The sequence below is a fragment of the Panthera uncia genome, chromosome F1, assembly GCF_023721935.1.
Source record: "Panthera uncia isolate 11264 chromosome F1, Puncia_PCG_1.0, whole genome shotgun sequence".
NCBI lineage: Eukaryota > Metazoa > Chordata > Mammalia > Carnivora > Felidae > Panthera > Panthera uncia.
In genome coordinates this window covers 12,091,623-12,113,725 of record NC_064813.1, presented here as the reverse complement: position 1 = coordinate 12,113,725, position 22,103 = coordinate 12,091,623, and the positions used below count along the sequence as shown (strand labels likewise).

General features: G+C 46.1%; 1 protein-coding gene across 4 annotated transcripts in view; it reads left to right on the top strand.

The window, feature by feature from the left end:
• Nucleotides 1-22,103, top strand: part of SCYL3 (SCY1 like pseudokinase 3) — a 41,159-nt gene that overhangs the window by 14,311 nt on the left and 4,745 nt on the right. For 3 of the 4 annotated variants that reach the window (XM_049633905.1, XM_049633904.1, XM_049633906.1), the window contains exons 5-11: nt 2,092-2,148; nt 3,328-3,430; nt 4,647-4,758; nt 7,080-7,157; nt 8,944-9,083; nt 11,028-11,212; nt 20,749-20,920. In XM_049633905.1, coding sequence (XP_049489862.1) covers nt 2,092-2,148; nt 3,328-3,430; nt 4,647-4,758; nt 7,080-7,157; nt 8,944-9,083; nt 11,028-11,212; nt 20,749-20,920 — 847 coding nt within the window. The remainder of the gene's footprint in view (nt 1-2,091; nt 2,149-3,327; nt 3,431-4,646; nt 4,759-7,079; nt 7,158-8,943; nt 9,084-11,027; nt 11,213-20,748; nt 20,921-22,103) is intronic. The other variant, XM_049633907.1, reaches the window with a different exon arrangement.

The window sequence follows — 22,103 nt, the reverse complement described above, 5'->3', positions numbered from 1 at the left end:
TTTTAGTGGGCGGTTCTTACCTCGGGACCCTCCTTCGGTGTTCGGGTGATCCTAGCTTTGGACACTGGACTTTGTTGTCGATGCCAGATTCACAGAATTGTAGGAGTTTATTCTTTCAGAGGCTTCCTTTATTCTCGTCTCCTCGATTGGTAGCTCGGGAACTCGAGACCGAGGGGTAAAATGGCTCGGTCAGATTTTTAATGAAATGCTCCTCCCTTCTATTCCTGTAATACCCTGTCCTTAATGACACCACTTAATGTTTAATATTGAAATTACCTTTGTGTGTCTGATTTCTTCCCCAGTATTTGAGCTTCTTGAGGGTGCGAGAGTCTCTTTGGCTTATTTTTACATCTCCACCCGGGATAGTGCCTGGCACGCATTAGGTAGTCAGGAAATGTTCGTTAACAGGCGTCCAAGTTGTCCGAAGTCCTCCATCGTGCGCTGACAGCCGGAGTTAGGACGCGTACATCTCAACTCCTCGTGGGCTGTGTTGTTGCTGCTTCTGGTACCTCTTAATGGTTTTGCCTGACCAGGTTCTACACATTGCCCTCCTAGGTTGATGAGCCTTTCTGTTCTATTTCTTGTTTTTAATCGTTTTGCACGTTGCCACTAGACTTGCTCTTTCTAAAAACAACAACAACAATAACAAACCCAGTCCCATCACGGTAGCCTACTAAAGTGCTGGCTCACTGGCATACTGACTCAGTCCGGTTCCCCGTTCTCTCGTGGGGCCTCCACAAGGGGGCCATGTTGAATGCGCACCTTCATGGGCTCTCGCCGAGGTCAGACGCTCCTTCTCCCCACAAAGGTGTTCCTCTGATGATTTCTGCCCCAGGTGGTCCCTTTCTTCTCAGAATTCACCTTACATCTCAGTATAATGGCTTGTAACTCACTCCTTGACTTCTCTTCCAAATTCTTTACCATGGCGTGTAAGGCCCTTCACAGGCTCTCCCCGAGCCTGCCTTCAGCTCGACCTACACTTACAGTCACTGAGCTCCTCTCCGGCCGCACCCGCACCCCGGTCTACGCAGCTCAGCTGTGCTCTTGGGTGGGCGGTGCCTCTCACCCGCTTCTTCCTGTGTGTGCCTTTCTGTCGCTGAGATGCTTTCTTCCCACAGGCTCTCTGTGGCATGTGAGATGAAGCTGAAGTCTGTGTTCTAGCTCAGTCTCTTTGTGAAGCCCTCCCCTGGGTACTCCCCGCCCAACGAAATCAGTCTCTCCTTCTGTGCTTCCATATGGCACTCAGCACCTGTTACTGCGGTTCTCAGTTTACATTCTAGGTTGTGAGCACCTGGCCAGCGGCAGGGACTGTATCGTATTCCTTTTGTGCTCCTAGTGCCCTAAGTGGTGTGTGGGACATAGAAGCACTTGAAAACTAATCTTTGAATCGGTGAATGAATGTACTTGTTCTGTGGATGTTATCTCCGTAGTTGACAAGGTCCTCAACTTTTATATCTCATGTGGCAGCAGGCCTTAAGATTGACCTAATTCAGCAGGAAGATTATGGATAGATTTGTTCTATGCTAGAAAAGGCTTTCACTCGTTAATAACTCTGCAGGATGTGAAAGAAGTATTCCTAATTATCAGTGTAAGGAAAGCGGGTGCAGAGATGCCTCTGACCGGCAGAGGGCATCCTAAACCAGCTGCAGGGGAGAGGAAAGGGCACTTACAGGTGTTTTCTACTGAGCCTCGTGCTGTGCCAGGTACTGTATTCACATTTTTTTTTTTTTTTGGGACAGAGAGAGACAGAGCATGAACGGGGGAGGGGCAGAGAGAGAGGGAGACACAGAATCGGAAACAGGCTCCAGGCTCCGAGCCATCAGCCCAGAGCCCAACGCGGGGCTGGAACTCACGGACCGCGAGATCGTGACCTGGCTGAAGTCGGACGCGTAACCGACTGCGCCACCCAGGCGCCCCATGTATTCACATTTTTTAAGTAGCAAGATTTTAAGTTTGTATTTAACATGTGCGTCAGTTAGAAGGCTTCATTGCTGCTTTTTGCATTGCTGGTTGCTTCTGTAACTTGGTGTAAGACATTGGTTCACCAAACCTGTGTATGAATTATTTTCCCTAATTTATTTCTCTGTCTAGTTTCTGAGGAGTATTCAGTCAGTAAGAGACCCAGCATCTATCCCTCCTGAAGAGATGGTAAGATGATACGCTTCAGCTGTAACGAAGGCTTCTTTGTATGAAACTTAAAAGAACCTTTCGTCTGCCCCCCTCTTTCTTGGCTAAGTTGTAGATGCCTCATAATTCCTTTGGCCGTGACGGCGTCAGATTAATCTTATCACCACAGCAGGGAGCCTTTTTCTGGACAGTCTGCGTACATTTTTGGGTCGTACAGACCCCTGTGTTACCATTAAATACCTCAGTGTGAACAGGGTTGGTGCTTCATCCCCATTTCACGGTCTTGGTGTTCTGTTGGAAGCCCTAAGAGCTGGGGAAGCAGCAGCCCTAGCCGTCCCTGAGCTGCACCCAAGCCACTCGTCTGCCCACCGGTCGTGAGGTAGGGCTCCAACGTGCACGCAAGCGTGATTATTGACGTTAATGATCTTGTCTGACAAAGGTCCATCTACAGATCTCTCCCCTAGGTTGATGAACCTTTCTATTCTGTTTTTGTTTCTTATCTTCACCACCAGCTGCCGGTGAAGAAAGATTATATTTACCAGGACATGCGAAGGCCGTCGCTCCCTCTAAATTTTTTCTTACAATTACCGTAAAACAGACCACGATCCCCAGAGACATACAGGAAATACCAACCCAACTATAACCTTGAATATAGACCTAAGACTTGAAATAAATCAGGTTGTTCCAAATCAGTACTATGTGTATGTACTAGTGTTTTTCAGACTGACTTGTGGGTTTTAAATCAAGTTAGAAGTCCTGACAGTTATTTGGGGGGGGGGGGGGGGGGGGAATAAAATAGAAAATATCAGTAAGTCTGAGTATTGTTTTATAAAAGTTTTGTTTCCATTATGTGTATTTGTGTGTGTGTGTGTGTGTGTGTGTACTACCACCACTAACAATAATAATAATAATAATAAAATTTTTAAAAATGTGGGTTGCCGTCCGTCAAAAATATTTTTGAAAGCCGCAGACATATATCATATTTAGGCCCTTTTTCTCTTTTGGCCCTTGTTTGATATTTTAAAATCTTTGATAAATTGCATTCCCTCATGGTTTTAAGAGCCTGTAAGCCAGTGTGTGGTACTCTATAGTTGGCTTTGAGTATAATCAATGCAAAAATGGGAGAGAGTGCTTCAGAGAAAATTTAGATCGGGTTTCTAAGGCAGATTCTCTAGGTTTAATGATCTTTACTGCTTTTAGTCTCCAGAATTCACAACTCTGCCAGAGTCACATGGACATGCCCGGGATGCCTATTCATTTGGGACATTGGTGGAAAGTTTGCTCACAGTCTTAAGTGGACAGGGTGAGTTGTTGCACTATTACATCCACAGAATAAGCAGGAAGGTCATTCACAGCCTGTTCTGGGTGGATTCAGAGGACCACAGTCTTTGACCATAGTAAGGAACCTGTTGCTTACCAGATAACTTGTGTATGGCAGATCTTAACAGCACTGAGGAAAGAAGCTTTGATTTCTTTGCAGAGTTTTAAAGAATTTTAAGTAGGAACCACTTTCGACTCTGTTTATATCACGTGTTATAATCTTATCAATCGGTATTGGTACTTGTGGTCTAAAGACTCTTCCTTATTGAGTCAGCCAAGCAAATGAGTGCTGTTACCGATTTATATGTAATGATCTGAAGAAGAGAGGAGGATTCGGCACTTTTTATTTAATCTGAATCAAGCTGGACGTTTCCTTATCTTTATTCTTTCCAAGTCCTTTTGAGTTTTTTCTTCTTGATGTAATTTACTCATTACCTTTTCTCTTGTTGCCCCGAAGAGCCCAGGCTCCTGAACACATTATTTTCTTCTCTCTTTCGAGCTCTTTGATGGTGGCCTGCTTCATTCCGGTCCAGCCACCCCAGGCCTTAGGTTGTCTGCCCGTTAATGGGCCTGGGGGGGTACATGCCTCCATAGGCCCCTTCCTGGCCTGGCTCGCACTTTGCCGAAGCTTGGGGCACTTCTAACGCAACTTCTTTTACCAGGCTTCTGCAGCATCCTCAAGTTACAAGCACCCTTAGGCTGCTCTCTCTAAATTGTCTCAGCCTGAATACTTGAGAATTAAACCCCATTAAGGCCCTAAGGCATGCCCTGTGGGGAATGAACTCACTACTCCTCTGTGTCTAGAATGGTGGTAATTATGCACCATCCTGGAGAGAATAGAAAACATAGTCATTCAGATAACTTTTCTTGTTCTGTGGGTGGGGAACCCTGGTCCATAAGGCCCTCCGACCAGCCACTTCTTAAACTTCCTCTAGGCCCGAGCTGAGTTACACTTGCCGCTGGGAGATAAGGACACAGAGGTGAGGCCAGTGGGGGTGGGGCTGGATGTGTTGGCAGATGAATTTTCTACACCTGCCAAGGAGTGTGGCTTCAGGTGAGCTGGAAGCTGTTTAGCAACAGCCAGGGCTTTGTTTGTTTGGGCTTTTTACAGGTTGGTTTTTGCTCCCGACAGTCTCCAGCTATAGAGGTCCTGAAAGGAGGGAGAAGGCTTGGAAACTAACTGTACCTCTGGATTTCAGTTTCAGCGGACGTTCTCTCCAGCTTCCAACAGACCTTGCACTCAACCCTGCTGAATCCCATCCCCACATGTCGGCCGCCGCTCCGCACCTTACTGTCCCATGACTTCTTCAGGTGAGGGCACCCGGCGGGCTTCCCCGGCCGCTCACAGGTGCCGCGTCCCGTGGTGGGGTTTCGGGGCCCCCGGGTCACACGGTCCCTTCTGTTGGCATAGGAGAGGTCAAGTCACATCCGCATGGGAGGATAGGGGGCGAGAGTGGATTGCCTCTCGGGTTCCTACCACAGGAAGTTCTAGAAATCTTTAACTGTGGTGAAGGCCTGGGTCTGGAAGTTACAACCAGAGCCCTTAGAAGCCACGCTGCATCTAGTGGGTGGCACTGGTCAGGTAATCGAGAAACTTCATAAACACGGCTGCACCTTTCTGCTGCCATTGTGTTGTAGGAGTTTGTTGTTGAAAAGTTTTCTTGTTGGGGGAGGGGGAAGGAGCTCGTTTGTCTTCAGGCAGAAAATTGTCGTCTTTGTTTGGTAATGCGTGATGGAAACGCACCGAAGTCGATTTAGAGGGTGGGGCACAATATAAGGTTAATACTGCCGCTGGATTCAGAGATGGTTTTGGACCTCTCTTCAAGGTTAGTTTCAATTACGCGTCCTCCTTTTCTTCATTTCCGTGACCGCAGAAATTCCGCACGGGTTAATTTCACATTCATGACTTTTAGTAGCAAAATTGATGTTACGTCCTTTTGAAACTAAGGATCCTTACGTGTCAGCGGTTGGAGAGCCCGAGACAAACCGGAGCGGAGGGAAAGCCTGTGCTCTCCTCCGAGGGGGTGAATTACCTCTCCCATAGGACTAGGGTCCATGTTATTAAATGGGGCAGAGGGGTAGTTTCACTATAATTACTAGGATTTTATTGGCCACTCTGGTTTCAAAGAAACTGTTCAAAACCTTTCCCGTTACAGGAGTCTTAACCAAGGTGTTTCTGTGTCCTTTTAGAGGATTCATAGCAATATCTTACTTACCTTGATACAAGGTCTCTACAAAGAATCCTTCATAGCAAATAGATTCTCTCCACTGTTTGATAAAAGAGTTGTTTAGTAAGAATTGTATTTTTGTATTTTTTTTTTAAACGTTTGTTTATTTTTGAGAGAGAAAGAGCACGCGAGTGGGAGAGGGGCAGCGAGAGGGGGACAGAGGATCCGAAGCGGGCTCCGTGCACACAGCACAGAGCCCTGATGCAGGGCTCAAACCCATGAACCATGAGATCATGACCAGAGCCGAAGTCAGACGCTTGACCAACTGAGCCCTCCAGGTGCCCCCCAAGAATTGTGTTTTAAACAGAGACGGGAGAGAAAGCCAGAACGCACACCAGCTCCCCCTTCCTGAAATCTGATGGTTGCCCGTGAGGAGAAGCCAGCGGGAGGACCCGGGCCGGCATCTCTTGCCGAGGCAGCTGTGCGAACTCGATTAGGCTTCGGTTGTGACATTTGTGCTTTTCTTCTGCTACTAAAGCCAGAGGGAAAGGGGTGCAGGTGTAAATGGGGAGCCCCAGGTGGTTGGCCATGCGGTGGGGCCGTGTGCTGAAGCGTCGGCCCCCCGGCCTGGCAGCCTCCTCCCGCCGGACTCGATGCAAGCTGCCCTCCCCCCGGGGGGCCCACAGCCCCCGCCCCCCCATCTGGCTGAGGAGATGACTGCACGGCTTCCGGCAGGAGAAATGGGGAGCCTCCCGTGACTGGCACGGACATGCCGGTCTCCCCGGCCCATTTCACGGCTCTCACCGGAGCGGACTTGAGGTTCAGTAGCTGTTTTGCAGTGCTTCACTGCATCGCTTCCATTTCTGCCAGGACGGCTCCGCTCACCACATCGTGTGGCAGTGCAGGTTCCCGTGACTGTGGTTGCAAAAACACCGCCGAGGTGGCGGGCGTCGGTGTGCCCACCGTGTGTGCCGGAGCCTGAATCTTCTTCGCACATCTCTTTGCTGTTCTTAAGACGCCGGATGCTCCATGGGCTCGTTCGCAGTATTTGTCTCTTGAGCGACTCAGTTATAATAGAGTCTTCTTTTTTTTAAGAGGTTTTTTTTTTTTTTTTAAACGTTCGTTTATTTTTTTGGAGAGAGAGAGCGTGCGCGCGGCGGGGAGGGGGAGAGAGAAGGAGAGGGAGGGAGAGAATCCCAGGCAGACTGTGCTGCCAGCGCAGAGCCCGACGTAGGGCTCGAACTCACAAACCACAAGATTGTGACCCTGAACAGAAATCAAGAATCCGATGCTTAACCAACTGAGCCATCCGGGTGCCCCTATATAATGGAGTCTTCTAACTGGCAGAGGAGAACGTTTCCTTGAGTATTTTTACAGCCCGGTCTGTGGTTATGGCTTCAGTATTGAATACACCTTCTCTAATTTGCTATCCTGCATGTTTTTTTTTTTCTCTATGGCATTTAGGAATGATTTTCTAGAAGTTGTGAATTTCTTGAAAAGTTTAACATTGAAGAGTGAAGAGGAAAAAACTGAATTCTTCAAGTAAGTCCAGAAAGTTAAGGGCTTAAAATTCAGTAATTTGGGTTAAGTCCGCGTAATGACTCATCTCCGGAGAGATGAGTCCGACGTTTACTTTCTTGGGCAAAGTTTTTCGAACGTTGCCTGCGTGTCGGGCTTTCTGCTGGGCCCTGGGATGGCTAGTTAGTGCTTAAGCGGTGACCGAGCTCGCGGGGGACGTCCCGACGGCCCAGAGGCCGAGGGAGGAGGTGGTTAGAGAAGAGGTATGGCAGGCAGAGGGCAACGCGAAGTAACGCACGGAGGCGCGTGTGTGCGCCTCGTGTACGGAGCGGCAGGCGGGTGAGTCCGCGCGTTCCCACACCGCAGTGGGTGAGAGAGGTGGGCACCCTCGGACGCGGCCGTGAGGAGCACTGCCGCTGTCTGTGAGCGGTGCACGCGGGCTGTGAAGCGGTCGGATCTCCTCGGAGGTGGCTCCCTCTGTTGCCCTTGGAGGGCGCAGAGTGATTTCTTACGGGACTCGGGTCGGCCGGTGGCCTGTGGTGGGCCTCGATGGGAGGCCCGAGGTGAGGCAGCGATGGTATGAGGAGGACGACACAGATGAGCCCCGCTTCTAACGCTGGCAAGGCCGCGGCGATCGTCCCCAAGAGCGCCGGAGGATACCCGAGGAGAGGCCCTCGCGCGGAGGGAATGTGAGGAGCTGGGTGTTCAGGGCGTCGGCGTGAAGGGGCCGTGGGACTCTAGACGGAGATGCGCGTGGGCCTTTGACCAGGTGCCTCTGAAGCCCGGGCGAGACGCGCGCGGCCTCTGAGCCGGAGAGGAGTATTGGGGTTCACTGGCCTGCCGTTGGTGACGGTTTCCTGGAGAAAGCGGTAGCATGGGGGGCACGGCACGCCCAAACTGACCCTGGGGCCCCCACCCAGCCTTCTAAGACGGTGGCCGAGGAATGAGACGGAGCCGTTGATGGCCGGAGGAGGTGCGGGGGAGGCCGGGAAGGCTGGTGTCCCCGGCAGAGTAAAGCTCAGGAAGGGCAGGGGACGCCGTCAGGCTCCCGGAGAGCGCCCCGTCTGAGGAGCTGATTGAGGGCGTGGGGAGCCCGGCCGTGGCGGGCGGAGATGCGCTCGGAAGGCGAGAGCGCGGACACTGGGGAAGACCTGCGGGAAGGTTTGGAGAAGGGCTGGCGGAGAGTAGCCGAAGAAGGGGATGGAGTCGGGAAGGACTTTTTTAAGGGCAGAAGAGCCTTGAGCACGTTCGTGGGCCAGGGCACCAGACTCGCGGAGGACGGCAGCCCCACTGGGGGTCCTGGAAGGGGCCGGGATGCTGGGGCGACAGCTGCGTGGGGGTGGCCATCAGAAGAGGTGGCGGGAACGGAAGGAGCCCGGGGGAGCCCTGTTGACGGCCTCTCCGCGCAGCAGGAGCAGGACCGTCCGCGCACGGTGGCTGTGCAGGGGCCGTGATACTGTCCTCCCCGCCCCCCCATTACCTGTGTGTTCTTGACAGAGGGCTTTGACGGGTGTGACCTTAGGGAGTTGGTAAGAAAAGCCTGAATTTTGTTTCCCATGGAAACTTCAGATAATCTAACATCCTGCATCCTTCATAGCGTGGATGGGACCTTGTGTGCGCGCTGGCGGCCTTGTCTCGCGCCCCCTGCATTTTTCTTAGATCCCCTGCATCGACCGTTCACCTCCTCTGGCCACGTTTCCCCGTGCCTCCTTCTGACTGAAGTAGGGGAGGGCTGCGTGTGTCTACACTGGACGAGCAAGTGGATACAGTGGCACCACCGGCTGCCCAGGCTTTTCTTCTTTCCCCTCAGATTCCTGCTGGACAGAGTCAGCTGCTTGTCCGAGGAGTTGATCGCCTCGCGGTTGGTGCCTCTTCTGCTTAATCAGTTGGTGTTTGCAGAGCCAGTAGCCGTTAAGAGTTTTCTGCCTCATCTGCTTGGCCCCAAAAAAGGTGAATTTTTTTCAAAGGATTATTGGTAATTAAGGAGTTCGGGCGTTATTAGTCCTTATTTGAGCAGACTGAGATTACTGCGTGGTGTAGTTAGAGTATGGCTCCAAAAGAGTCATTGGTCCCTGAGGTGATTACTTGACTCAAACCTGGGTACCAGAGCCCACGGGGTAAATAAGGAGCATCTTCTTGGCGAGTCAGATTTATTGTAGAAGGTGGTATATTGGAAAAACCATACATATACACATACACACACACACACATAAACACGTAAGATTCAAATATGCAACGCACATGAAGTTTTAAGATAAGGCGTACGTCCTCACAGGGCTTTTGCATTTGCAGTTAGGCCTGTGCCTTCTTTTTTTTTTTAATGTATTTTTAAAAAATTTTTTTTTTCAACGTTTTTTATTTATTTTTGGCACAGAGAGAGACAGAGCATGAACGGGGGAGGGGCAGAGAGAGAGGGAGACACAGAATCGGAAACAGGCTCCAGGCTCCGAGCCATCAGCCCAGAGCCTGACGCGGGGCTCGAACTCACGGACCGCGAGATCGTGACCTGGCTGAAGTCGGACGCTTAACGGACTGCGCCACCCAGGCGCCCCTTAATGTATTTTTTTAATGTTTATTTTTGAGAGCGCGCACGTGAGTGGGGCAGAGCAGGGAGAGAGGGGAACAGAAGATCTGAGGCGGGCTCTGTGCTGACAGCAGAGAGCCCAGTGTGGGGTCAAACTCATGAACCGTGAAATCATGACCTGAGCTGAAGTCAGAAGCTTAACTGACTGAGCCACCCAGGCACCCCTTTAATTTTTTTTTTTTTTTTAGAGAGGGTGTAAATGGGGGACGGGCAGAGGGAAGAAAACCTTAAGCAGGCTTCACGCAGAGCCCGACACAGGGCTCAATCCATGACCCTGGGATCATGAGCTAAGCTGAAATCAAGAGCTGGACACTCAACTGACTGAGCCACCCAGGCGCACCTAGGCCTGTGCCTTCTGGCTTCCCAAGAGCAACCCACTTATTTTATATTTTCAGTGGAAGGACTGAAAGGCGGGAGATGACTTTCCTGCCTGGAGCTTCAGTTTTTTTCTGCATGTGCAATTAAGGTTATTATTCTGATACTCTATAACTTCATAAGCACTGTAGATGGGAACGTACCAGGTTAGAGAATTTATTTTCAGAATTTATTTTCTTAAAAGATCTCCACCCAACAAAGCAGCAGCATAGGTAACTGTTTTACAGCATAGAATTTTGTTACAGCCTTTGTTATTGTTTCTGTGTCTGTTTTCAGTTCAACGGTAGCTGACACACATTACATCCGTCTCAGGTCCTGGAGTTTTTCTTCCCAGCTGCCATCCCTTTACTCAGTAGATCTTAGATGGCGGTGTGCTTCTGAATCACCCGGGGACCTTTTTAAAAATGTGCCTGTATGGCCGATCCACTGATGGTGGGACAGCCGGGGCAGGACTATATATGTATTTAGTATTTATTTGTTTGTAAAGGCCCCCACATGATTGTGACGGCGATCTCTGATCACCGCTACCATAACTGGCAGGAAGAGAGGACCGCCCGGCATCAAATCCCATTGTGACATTTAACACCTCCTGGTTCTGCAGATGAAATTGCAGCCACGGTCCTTGATCTACCCTAGTATATGAAATTCCTCACTGGTTACACACGGATGTATAAAGAGTTCCTGATTCAGGAGTCCCTTAAAATACGCAAGCTTTCTCTGTTGCAGGTTCAGCGTGGCACAGTATTTCACAAGGCAGAGCGTGTTTAAGGTCGTTGACCCTTGAGTAATCTGAGTCAACCAGAAAGGTGTCCTTTGCTTTGGGGCCTAGAATGTGTGGGAAGCTCTGGGCTCAGTTTCTAAATTATCCTTCATGCTCCTTTCGCTGAAATGACCATTTGCTTCTTCACGCGGAACCGCCTCTGATCGCGGGGTAGACAGCGCGCGGGGAGAAGTGCCTTGCCTGCTGTCGCCGGCCCTGTTCCGGTCGCGGGTGATCCCTGTGCTGCTGCAGCTGTTTGAGGTGCACGAGGAGCATGTGCGGATGGTGCTGCTGTCTCACCTGGAGGCCTACGTGGAGCACTTCACTCCGGAGCAGCTGAAGAAAGTCATCCTGCCACAGGTCAGAGACGGCCGGCGGGCGCAGGCTGGATGGCCGCTGCTCGTTTGGGGGCTGAAAGGAGGGGGCGGGTTCGCAGCGCTGAGGTGATAGGTTAGGGGGTCGGGAGGCCCCCGTCGGGTCGAAAAGCTCCTCGGATACCCAGGGCTGAAATTCAGACTACATTTCCGTCCCATTCACATAGGCAGATCGATTAAACTAAGGTGTTTGGTCTTAAGCTGGGAAAAACCGTAGTTCTGTTTGCTAATTCTTTTTTTGTTTGTTTTTTTAAGTTTATTTATTTATTTTGAGAGAGAGAGAGGGAGCACAAGCAGGGGAGGGGCAGAGAGGGAGGGAGAGAGAATCCCAAGCAGGCTCTGCACTACCAGCGCAGAGCCCGATGTGGAGCTCGAACTCACAAACTGTGAGATCGGGACCTGAGCTGAGGTCAAGAGACAGACGCTTAACCGGCTGAGCCACCCAGGTGTGATCCCTTGGGGAAAGGACCAAGAACCCTTTGTGGATGTTTTGTGACAGAAAGTATACGTGTCCATAATTAAATACCATCAACAAATTAAATTATAACCGAGAGGAAGATGAGATTATTCCTACCAGTGGTTTTCAGACTGTCTATCAGCCTCTGGGGAACCAGGTAATGAGTCACCCACTCTGGGGCTCCGGTTTATGTCGGTTTGCCATGGCTGACCTAACAAATGACCGCAAACTGCATGGCTTAAAGCAGTAGAAGTTCTTTCCCGGGTCTGGAGGCCGGTCTGAACTCCAGGTGTCAGCTTGACTCCCACTGGTCCCTGCTGTGTCTTGGCTCGTAACTCAGGCCCGTCCGCTTCGTGGGACTTAGGGCCCACTCTAACCCAGGGTGACCTCATTTTAAGGCCATATTCTGGGTCGCTGCAAACTTTTAGGAGATAATATTCGACTCAGTAGGAGTTCTTTTATTTCTTTATTTTTTAAATTTATAGCCAAGTTAGCATATAGTGCAACAGTGATCAGGGGTAGATTCCTTAATGCCCCTGGCCCATTTAGCCCATCCCCCCTCCCACAACCCCTGCAGCAACCCTCTGTTTGTTCTCCATATTTATGAGTCTTTTCTGTTTTGTCCCCCTGCCTGTTTTTATATTAGTTTTGCTTCCCTTCCTGTATGTTCATCTGTTTTTTATCTTAAATCCCTTATATGAATGAAATCATATATTTGTCTTTTTCTGACTATTTCGCTTAGCATAATACTCTCTAGTTTCATCCACATAGTTGCAAATGGCAAGATTTCATTCTTTTTGATTGCCGAGTAATACTCCATTGTGTATATATACCACATCTTCTTTATCCATTCATCCATCGCTGGACATTTGGGCACTTTCCATACTTTGGCTATTGTTGATAGTGCTGCTATAAACATGGGGGTGCATGTGCCCCTTGAAAACAGCACACCTGGATCCCTTGGATAAATGCCTAGTAGTGCAATTGCTGGGTCATAGGGTAGCTCTATTTTTAATTTTTTGAGGAACCTCCGTACTGTTTTCCAGAGTGGCTGCATCAGTTTGCCTTCCCACCAGCAGTTCAAAAGAGATCCTCTTTCTCCGCATCCTCGCCAACATCTGTTGTTGCCTGAGTTGTTAATATTAGCCATTCTGGCAGGTGTGAGCTGGTATCTCATTGTGGTTTTGGTTTTTATTTCCCTGATGATGAGTGAAGTTGAGTATTTTTTCATGTGTCAGTTGGCCATCTGGATATCTTCTTTGGAGAAGCGCCTATTCATTTCTTTTGCCCGTTTCTTCACTGGATTGTCTTTTGGGTGTTAAGTTTGATAAGTTCTTTATAGATTTTGGATACTAACCCTTTATCTCATATGTCATTTGCATATGTCTTCTCCCATTCTGTCAGTTGCCTTTCAGTTTTGCTGATTATTTCTTTTGCTGTGCAGAAGCTTTTTATTTTGATGAGGTCCCAGTAGTTCATTTTTGCTTTTGTTTCCCTTGCCTCCGGAGACGTGTTGAGTAAGAACTTGCTGTGGCCAAGGTCAAAGAGGTTTCTCCTCTAGGATTTTGATGGCTTTCTGTCTTATGTTTAGGTTCTTTATCCATTTTGAGTTTATTTTTGTGTCTGGTGTAAGAAAGTGGTCCAGGTTCATTTTTCTGCATGTTGCTGTCCAGTTTCCCCAGCACCATTTGCTGAAGAGACTGTCTTTATTCCACTGGATATTCTTTCCTGCTTTGTCCAATATTAGTTGGCTACACATTTGATGGTCCACTTATGGGTTCTCTATTCTGTTCCATTGAGTTGAGTGTCTGTTTTTGTGCCAGTATCATACTGTCTCGATGATTATAGCTTCGTAATACAGCTTGAAGTCCGGGCCTGTGATGCCTCCAGCTTCAGTTTTCTTTTTCAAGATTGCTTTGGCTATTCGGGTTTTTTCTGGTTCCATACAAATTTTAGCATTGTTTGTTCTAGCTCTGTGAAGAATGCTGGTGTTATTTTGAGAGGTATTGCATTGAATATGTAGATTGCTTTGGGTAATATTGACATTTTAACAATATTTGTTCTTCCTATCCAGGAGCATGGAATCTTTTTCCATTTTTTTATGTCTTCTTCAATTTCTTTCATAAGTTTCTATAGTTTTCAGTATATAGATTTTTCACCTCTTCGGTTAGATTTATTCCTAGGTATCTTAAGGGTTTTGGTGCAACTGTAAATGGGATCAATTCCTTGATTTCTCTTTCTGTTGCTTCATTCTTGGTGTGTAGGAATGCAACTGATTTCTGCTCATTGATTTTATATCCTGCAACTTTGCTGAATATGCATCAGTTCTAGCAGTTTTTTGGTGGAATCTTAAGGGTTTTCCATATAGAGTATCATGTCACCTGCGAAGAGTTAAAGTTTGACTTCCTTCTGGCCAATTTGGATGCCTTTTATTCCTTTGTGTTGTCTGATTGCTGAGGCTAAGACTTCCAGTACTATGTTGAATAACAGTGGTGAGAGTGGACATCCCTGTCTTGTTCCTAACCTTAAGGGAAAAGCTCTCAGTTTCTCTTCCCATTGAGCATGATATTGGCGTTGGGTCTTTCACATATGCCGTTTATGATCTCGAGGTATGATCCTTCTGTCCCTACTTTCTTGAGGGTTTTTATCAAGAAAGGATGCTATATTTTGTTGAATGCTTTTTCTGCATCTATTGAGAGGATCATGTGGTTATTGTCCCTTCTTTTATTGATGTGATGTATCACATTGATTGTTTTGCAAATATTGAACCAGCCCTGCATCCCAGGTATAAATCCCACTTGGTCGTGGTGAATATTTTTTTAATGTATTGTTGGATCTGGTTGGCTAATATCTTGTTGAGGATTTTTGCGTCCATGTTCATCAGGGAAATTGGTCTGTAGTTCTCCTTTTTAGTGGGGTCTTTGTTTGGTTTTGGAATCAAGGTAATGCTGGCTCCATAGAAAGAGTTAGGAAGTTTTCCTTCCATTTCTATTTTTTTGGAACAGCTTCAAGAGAGTAGGTGTTAACTCTTCTTTAAATGTTTGGTAGAATTCCCTTGGAAAGCCATCTGGCCCCGGACTCTTGTTTTTTGGGAGATTTTTGATTACTCATTCGATTTCCTTACTGGTTATGGGTCTGTTCAAATTTTCTATTTCTTCCTGTTTCAGTTTTGGTAGTGTATATATTTCTAGGAATTTGTTCATTTCTTCCAGATTGCCCATTTTATTGGTGTATAATTGCTCATAATATTCTGTTATTATTGTTTGTATTTCTGCTGTGTTAGTTGTGATCTCTCCTCTTTCATTCTTGATTTTATTTATTTGGTTCCTTTTTCTTTTTGAGCAAACTGGCTAGGGGTTTATCAATTTTGTTAATTTTTTCAAAGAATCAGCTCCTGGTTTCATTGATCTGCTCTACTGTTTTCTTTTTTGTTTGTTTGTTTTCTTTTCTTTTTCGATAACATTGATTTTTGTTCTAATCTTTATTATTTCCTGTCTTCTACTGGTTTTGGGTTTTATTTACTGTTCTTTTTCTAGCTCTTTTAGGTGTAAGGTTAGTTTGCGTATTTGAGACCTTTCTTCCTGCTTTAGGAAGGCCTGGATTGCTATATACTACCCTCTTCTGACCGCCTTTGCTGTGTCCCAGAGGTTTTGGGCTGTGGTGTTACCATTTTCATTGGCTTCCATGTACTTTTTAATTTCCTCTTTAACTTCTTGGTTAGCCCATTCATTCTTTAGTAGCATGTTCTTTAGTCTCCAAGTATTTGTTATCTTTCCACATTTTTTCTTGTGGTTGATTTCAAGTTTCATAGGGTTGTGGTCTGAAAATATGCATGGTATGATGTCGATCTTTTTGTACTTGTTAAGGCTGAAATGTGTCCCAGTATATGTGGTCTATTCTGGAGAACGTTCCATGTGCACTGGAGAAGAATGTGTATTCCACTGCTTTAGGATGAAATGTTCTGAATATATCTGTTAAGTCCATCTGGTCCAGTGTGTCATTCAAAGCCATTATTTCCTTTTTGATTTTCTGTTTAGATTATCTGTCCATTGTTGTAAGTGGGGTATTGAAGTCCCCTATTTTTATGGTATTATTATCAATGAGTTTCTTTATGTTTGTGATTAATTGATTTATGTATTTGTTTGCTGCCACATTTGGAGCATAAATGTTTACAATTGTTAGATCTTGGTGGATAGGCTCCTTAATGATGATAAAATGCCCTTCTTCATTTCTTGTTACAGTCTTTATTTTAACGTCTAGATTTTCTGATATAAGTATGGCTACTCCAGCTTTCTTTTGGCGACCATTAGCATGATAGATGGTTCTCTATCCCCTTACTTTCAATCACAAGGTGTCTTTAGGTCTAAAGTGGGTGTCTTGTAACAGCATATAGATGGGTCTTGTTTTCTTATCCATTCTGTTACCGTATGTCTTTTGATTGGAGCATTTAGTCCACTGACGTTTAGAGTGAGTACTGAAAGATATGAACTTATTGCCATTATGTTGTGTTCAGAGTTGGAGTTTCTGGTGGTGTTCTCTAGTCCTTTCTAGTCTGTTGTTTTTGGTCTTTTTGGTTTGTTTGTTTGTTTTTGTTTTTTGTTTCATCTTTTTTCCCTTCAGAGAATGCTCCTCAAAATTTCTTGCAGGGCTGGTTTAGTGGTCACAAACTCCTTTAATATTTGTTTGTCTGGGACATGTCTTATCTCTCCTATTTTGACTGACAGCCTTGCTGGATAAAGAATTCTTGGCTGCATATTTTTCCAATTCAGCACATTGAATATATCCTGCCACTACTCTCTGGCCTGCCAAGTTTTTGTGGATAGGTCTGCTGCAAACCTGATCTGTCTTCCCTTGTAGGTTAAGGAATTTTTTTTTCCCTTGCTGCTTTCATGATTCTTTCCTTGTCTGAGTATTTTGTGAATTTGATTATGATATGCCTTGTTGATGGTTAGTTTTTTGTTGAATCTAATGGGAGCCCTTTGTGTTCCCTGGATTTTGATGTCTGTGTCTTTCCCCAGTTTAGGAAAGCTTTCCTCTATGATTTGCTCACATAAACCTTGTACCTAATTCTCTAATTCTTAAATCGTGCTTTTTTGCCTTAGTCTCCCTCTTTTTTCTGCTTCATTGTTCTCCATAAGTTTGTCCTCTATCTCACTGATTCTCTGCTCTACTTCATCCATCCTTGCCACCATGGCAACCATTCAAGATTGCAGCTCAGTTATAGCATTTTTTGTTTCATCCTGACTAGCTTTTACTGCTGTTATCTCTGCAGAAAGGGATTCTAATCTGTTTTCAACCCCAGCTAGTATTCTTATTATCGTGATTCTAAATTCTGGTTCAGACATCTTGCTTGTATCTTTGTTGATTAAGTCCCTGGCTGTCATTTCTTCCTATTCTTTCTTTTGGGGTAAATTCCTTCATTTCATCATTTTGAAGGAAGAAAAGGAATTAGTAAAAAAAAAATTTTTTAAGTAAAAACAACACAAAAAAATCAAATAATGCTAGATCCTAAGTGTATTTTGGTCTGGTTGTTTAAAGGAGCTTGGTAGATTCAAGAAATAAGGTAAAGAAAAGAAAAAGGAAAAAAGAAAAAAAAGGAAAACGTTTGAAAATTAGATATAATGAATACAATGAAATAGAATAAAATGAAATGATGGAAGTAAAATAGAATTTAAAAAATTTTAAAAAACGTAGTAGAAAAAAGTTAAGAATCTTTTTAATAAAAATGGAAAACAAAAATAAATGTTTTGTCTTTATTCAAAAATAAGAAAAAAAGATTGAATAGGTGGATCAGTGAACAGACTGAAATATGATTGAAATTACATCGGTTTCCCCTAAAAGTCAAACTATGAAGTTTGTAGTGCATAAACTAAGCAGGCGGAGAGATTCTTGGTGTTCCTCAAATGTGCGGTTGCCTTTTGAGCAGGGCTTAGTGTAACGGCTCCATTCTCCACTAGGTGGCACTGCTTCACTTACTGGGGAGGATTGTTTTGGTGCATGTAGGCATGTATGTGCATGTGCGGGTCAGATGAAAATGGCATAACCCAGCTACCCGGTTTCACCCTGTCTCTAGTATCAGAACTCTGTGTTCTTCCCGACTGGCAATCAAGCCTCATTTGTCTCCAACTTCTGTCCACTCCCCGCTTTTATACTGTTCTTGACCAAGCCATCAGGCTGCCAAGCGGCACCTCCTCCTGAGTTTTATCTCAGATGGTGGCTGTGTTTCCCAACGCCTCACTTCTGAGGGACTTCGGCTTTGACCTGTTCTGACCCTCCGGGGGAGGGTCTCACCAAGCAATGGCCGGGTGCCCACCTGCCCCAGAAAAAGTTCACGTGATGGTGTAGCAGCGTTTCAGTGATTATGGAAAATCACAACGCACATCTGGCACCGGGCTTCCCCCTTATCATCCTTGTTCCAGTGAATGTGGTTCTCCAGGGTCCGGTGGCACCTTTGCCTGTGTGGGGGCCACACAGCCTCTACCAAATGTCCTCCCAGCAGGGGAACCACCTCTCCTTCTGTGGCCCGTGGCATCCTCGGGCCACACTCTCTACCCCTGGGGATTCGCCCTTCCCACCACAGCACCGCCAGGTATTGAGCTGTGGAGCCTCAGACTCTGCGCTCCCCCTTTTTAGAGTCTTAATGGAATTTAAACCCTCTCCTTTCTCCCCTTTTTTGTTCAGTCCCTTGTGTACTCTTCCTCTTCTCTCCACAAGCAAAAACAGCTCCCTGCCCTCTGCGGCTTCTCTCTCCCCCAGCTCACCTCTCTGCACCATGTACCTGCTGAGTTCTGTGGTTCAGGTTGTGCGTATCGTTTTGTTAACCCTCAAATCGGTTTTCTACGTGTGCAAGATGTTTAGTGTTGATCTGGCTGCATTTCAGGGACAAGAGACACGAAAAAAACTTTCCTTGCTGTTCCGTCATCTTGGCCCCTGCTTCAGTATGAGGTTTTAAAAGATTTTGTCAGCCATGTGGTATCTTTCAAATAATTTGTTTTCCTATGAGATTAATTTATTTATAAATTATTTGTAAGGCCTGGTTTTATGCCAGGTCTTGTGCATAGGTCCTGGGGCCATAGGGGTATATAACACACCTTGCTTTCAAGGAGCTGGTAGGTGGGAAAGATAGGTGTTTGTCACCTGTTACTGTACAACCACCCCAAAACTTAGTACCTAAAACACTTTTTTATTTAAAAAATTTTTTTAACATTTACTCATTGTTGAGAGAGGGAGAGACAGAGCATGAGCAGGGGAATGGCAGAGAGAGAGGGAGACACAGAATCCGAAGCAGGCTCCAGGCTCCGGGCTGTCAGCACAGAGTCCGACGTGGGGCTGGAACCCATGAACCGTGAGATCATGACCTGAGCTGAAGTCGGATGCATAACCGACTGAGCCATGCACGTGCCCCAAAAGTCTTTTGTTTCTCGGAATTCTTTGCATTGACTGGGCTCAGGGTGGGAATTCTGTTGCTCCACATGATGTCAGCTGATGAGCAGTCCCCTGGGGCCCATTGAGGCTGACGCACGCCAAACGGTTCCTTGACACCTTGAAGGGGATGGCTGGGTCTCTCTCCCCACGTAGTCTCAGGATGTCTCGGGGCCTCTGTTCCCCTTCGTCCCATCTCCAGCGAGGGAGGTGGACTCCTTACAGGGCTGCCCGGGGCTACCAGAAGTGCCAGAGCAGCCTTCTGGAGGCATAGGTTAGGAGTGGACAGTGTCACTTCTGTTATGTTCTCCTGGTTCGAGCGAGTCGCAGAAGTCAGCTGAGGTTCATTAAGTGTGGGTTTGCATAGGGCATGGATACTGGGGGGCCACAGGGGCCTGGCCGGCTTTAGGGCCAAGCAAGTACAACATGGCACTTTGTATTTACATTTGCAGCAGCAACTGTTACCCTGATGTAGTTGTCTCTGAACATATAGACGAGGGACGAAGCATCCTCTCTCTGAGAGGAGTCCTCCTACGTCTCAGAATTGGCCCTGAGCTGAGGTCAAAGAATGCGTAGGTTTTCAGCGTGTGAAAGACCGTGAAGACTCTCACTGGAGTTCTGTCCTATGTAGGGGAATAGCTTGGCCGATTTTTATGTGCTAGAAAGTTCCTTTTGGTAGCAGTGTGGAAGATGGACTGTAGGAGGGGAGAGGAGGTAGGAGGCTGTTAGAATAGTCCAGCTAAGAGAAGGCAGTGTCTGGGGGACATATGACAGTGGTCATGGGAGAGGGACATATAAAGGGTAGAAGGGTAGGACGCAGCTGCTCACGAGAGAGGAGAGGCTTGAGGATGACTGAGGTTTGTGGCTTGGGTGGTTTGTTATTGTACAGTTAGCCTACTTGATGGAATTCTCATCATTTGTGAAAGAAACACTTGATTTGTACAGCTTTGTTCTGAGAACGTGCCTGATTTGTTAGCATTGGACCTGAACATCATCTTAGTCTTGCTGGAAGTCTTGATCTTAGATAAATGAGGAAACTAGAAACTAGAAAAATTAAACGATTGGTCAGTCCAGGTGACTGCAGTTAGCCCCTCTGCCACAGTTATGGACTCTTGTCACTCAGTGTCTTTTGACTGGAGTATTTAGATTCTCCCAAGAATTTGGAAAATCCTCTACAGCGATACTACCCTGAACACCCCGTCTTAGCCGATCTGACACTGAGCAGGGTCAGGCCTGGTTGGTATTTGCTGGGAGGCCTCCTGGGAGTACTGGGTGCTGTCGGCTTAAGAGACTGGAGATCTCCAGAGCACTCAGCTGCCTTTGGTCCTGGGGCGGGAGCTGACAGGCATCATGAACAAGCCTAGAACCTTTCATAGCAATTCAACACAATAATTTTATGCGATTTCCAATAGATTTATTTTTGCTTTTATTGTGTTTTCTACAATGTGTGGGTCTGTGATTGATTGGGAGGGGGACCTATTGGGCCTTGCCCACCAGTAGTTTGACAGCTGCCGACTCGGAGCACGTGTGTAAGAAATGAAGTCATCTGAACAAGCGCGGTCTGATTGCAGCCCAGCTGCTGGCTTATGGGGAAAAAGACAGGCCGTGTGGTCGTGTACACTTACCACCTGATTTACTCCTAGGTCTTGCTGGGCCTGCGTGATACCAGTGATTCCATTGTGGCAATTACTCTTCATAGCCTAGCAGTGCTGGTGTCCTTACTTGGACCAGAGGTGGTTGTGGGAGGTGAAAGAACCAAGATCTTCAAACGCACTGCCCCAAGTTTTACTAAAATGGTGGACCTTTCCCCAGAAGGTAAGAATGATTAAATGGGCTAGCTTTTTATTTTAAATATTGTTGTTTTAACGAAATTTTTAACATTATACAAGTAAGGCAGGTGGGTTGTCTTCAGTCGGAGGATAGAGACAACTGTAAAGAAAGCATAATTTCCCTCTCCCGGTTCCTTCTGGGTGTATAAGGTAATCAATTTTAATGGTTTAGTGGGAATCTTTTCTTCCTTTTCTTAGGCCCATAAAGATACACAGGTATCTGTGTATACACACACACACACACCCACATATCAGATTTTTTAACAAAACAATGAGAAAATACTGTGCCCAATTCTACAACTTAATTTTTTCGTGTAGTGCCTTTTCAGGGACTCGTCTCCAGGTCAATACGTAGAAATGTCACTTTTTTGACAGCTGCCTAATATTTCATTGAATACATTTCATTTAGTGATTTCCCTGTTGATGGATATTGCTTTCATTTCTGGATTTTTAACCACTACATTGCTGCAGTAGATGTACTTGTATCTTAATGTAGTTTGCCTTTTATTGCTAGAGAATAAGGTCCCACAAGTAGACTTACTGGGTCAAAGAACGTATTTAAAGTTTTATGGATACTCTCTGTCAGTTTCTAGAGGTTGTAGCAGCTCTTAACAACACTAGATGTTTAAGTCCTTTTGATTTTGATGGCCTCTTAGGTAAGTAGCTGTTGATTTTTAAGAACTTCAAGAAATACTTATTTCTGGCATATTCCAATTGGATATTACATGGCACGTAGCAATAATTGTTGGTCTTCATAGATTGTAAAAAGTCAAGAATAAAAATTTTATATCAACGGCATTGCTTCTTTGTTCCTTGATACAACCCTGATAGGATGGTGACCTTGTTAGGAAATGCGGATCTCTGATTCAGTTCTCACGGATGGTGAATTAGCATGGAAAACGTTGCAGTAGAAAAGAACTATCAGATAGACTATTCTCTAATTCTCATGCCAGGAGAATTTTTATTTTATTTTATTTTATTTTATTTTATTTTAATTTTATTTTTTAATTTATTTTATTTTATTATTTTTTTAACTTTTTAATTCAAACCCAAGTTAGTTAACATATGGTATAATGATAATTTCAGGAAGAGAATTTAGTGATTCATCACTTACATAGAACACCCAGTGCTCATCCCAACAAGTGCCGTCCTTCATGCCCATCACCCAT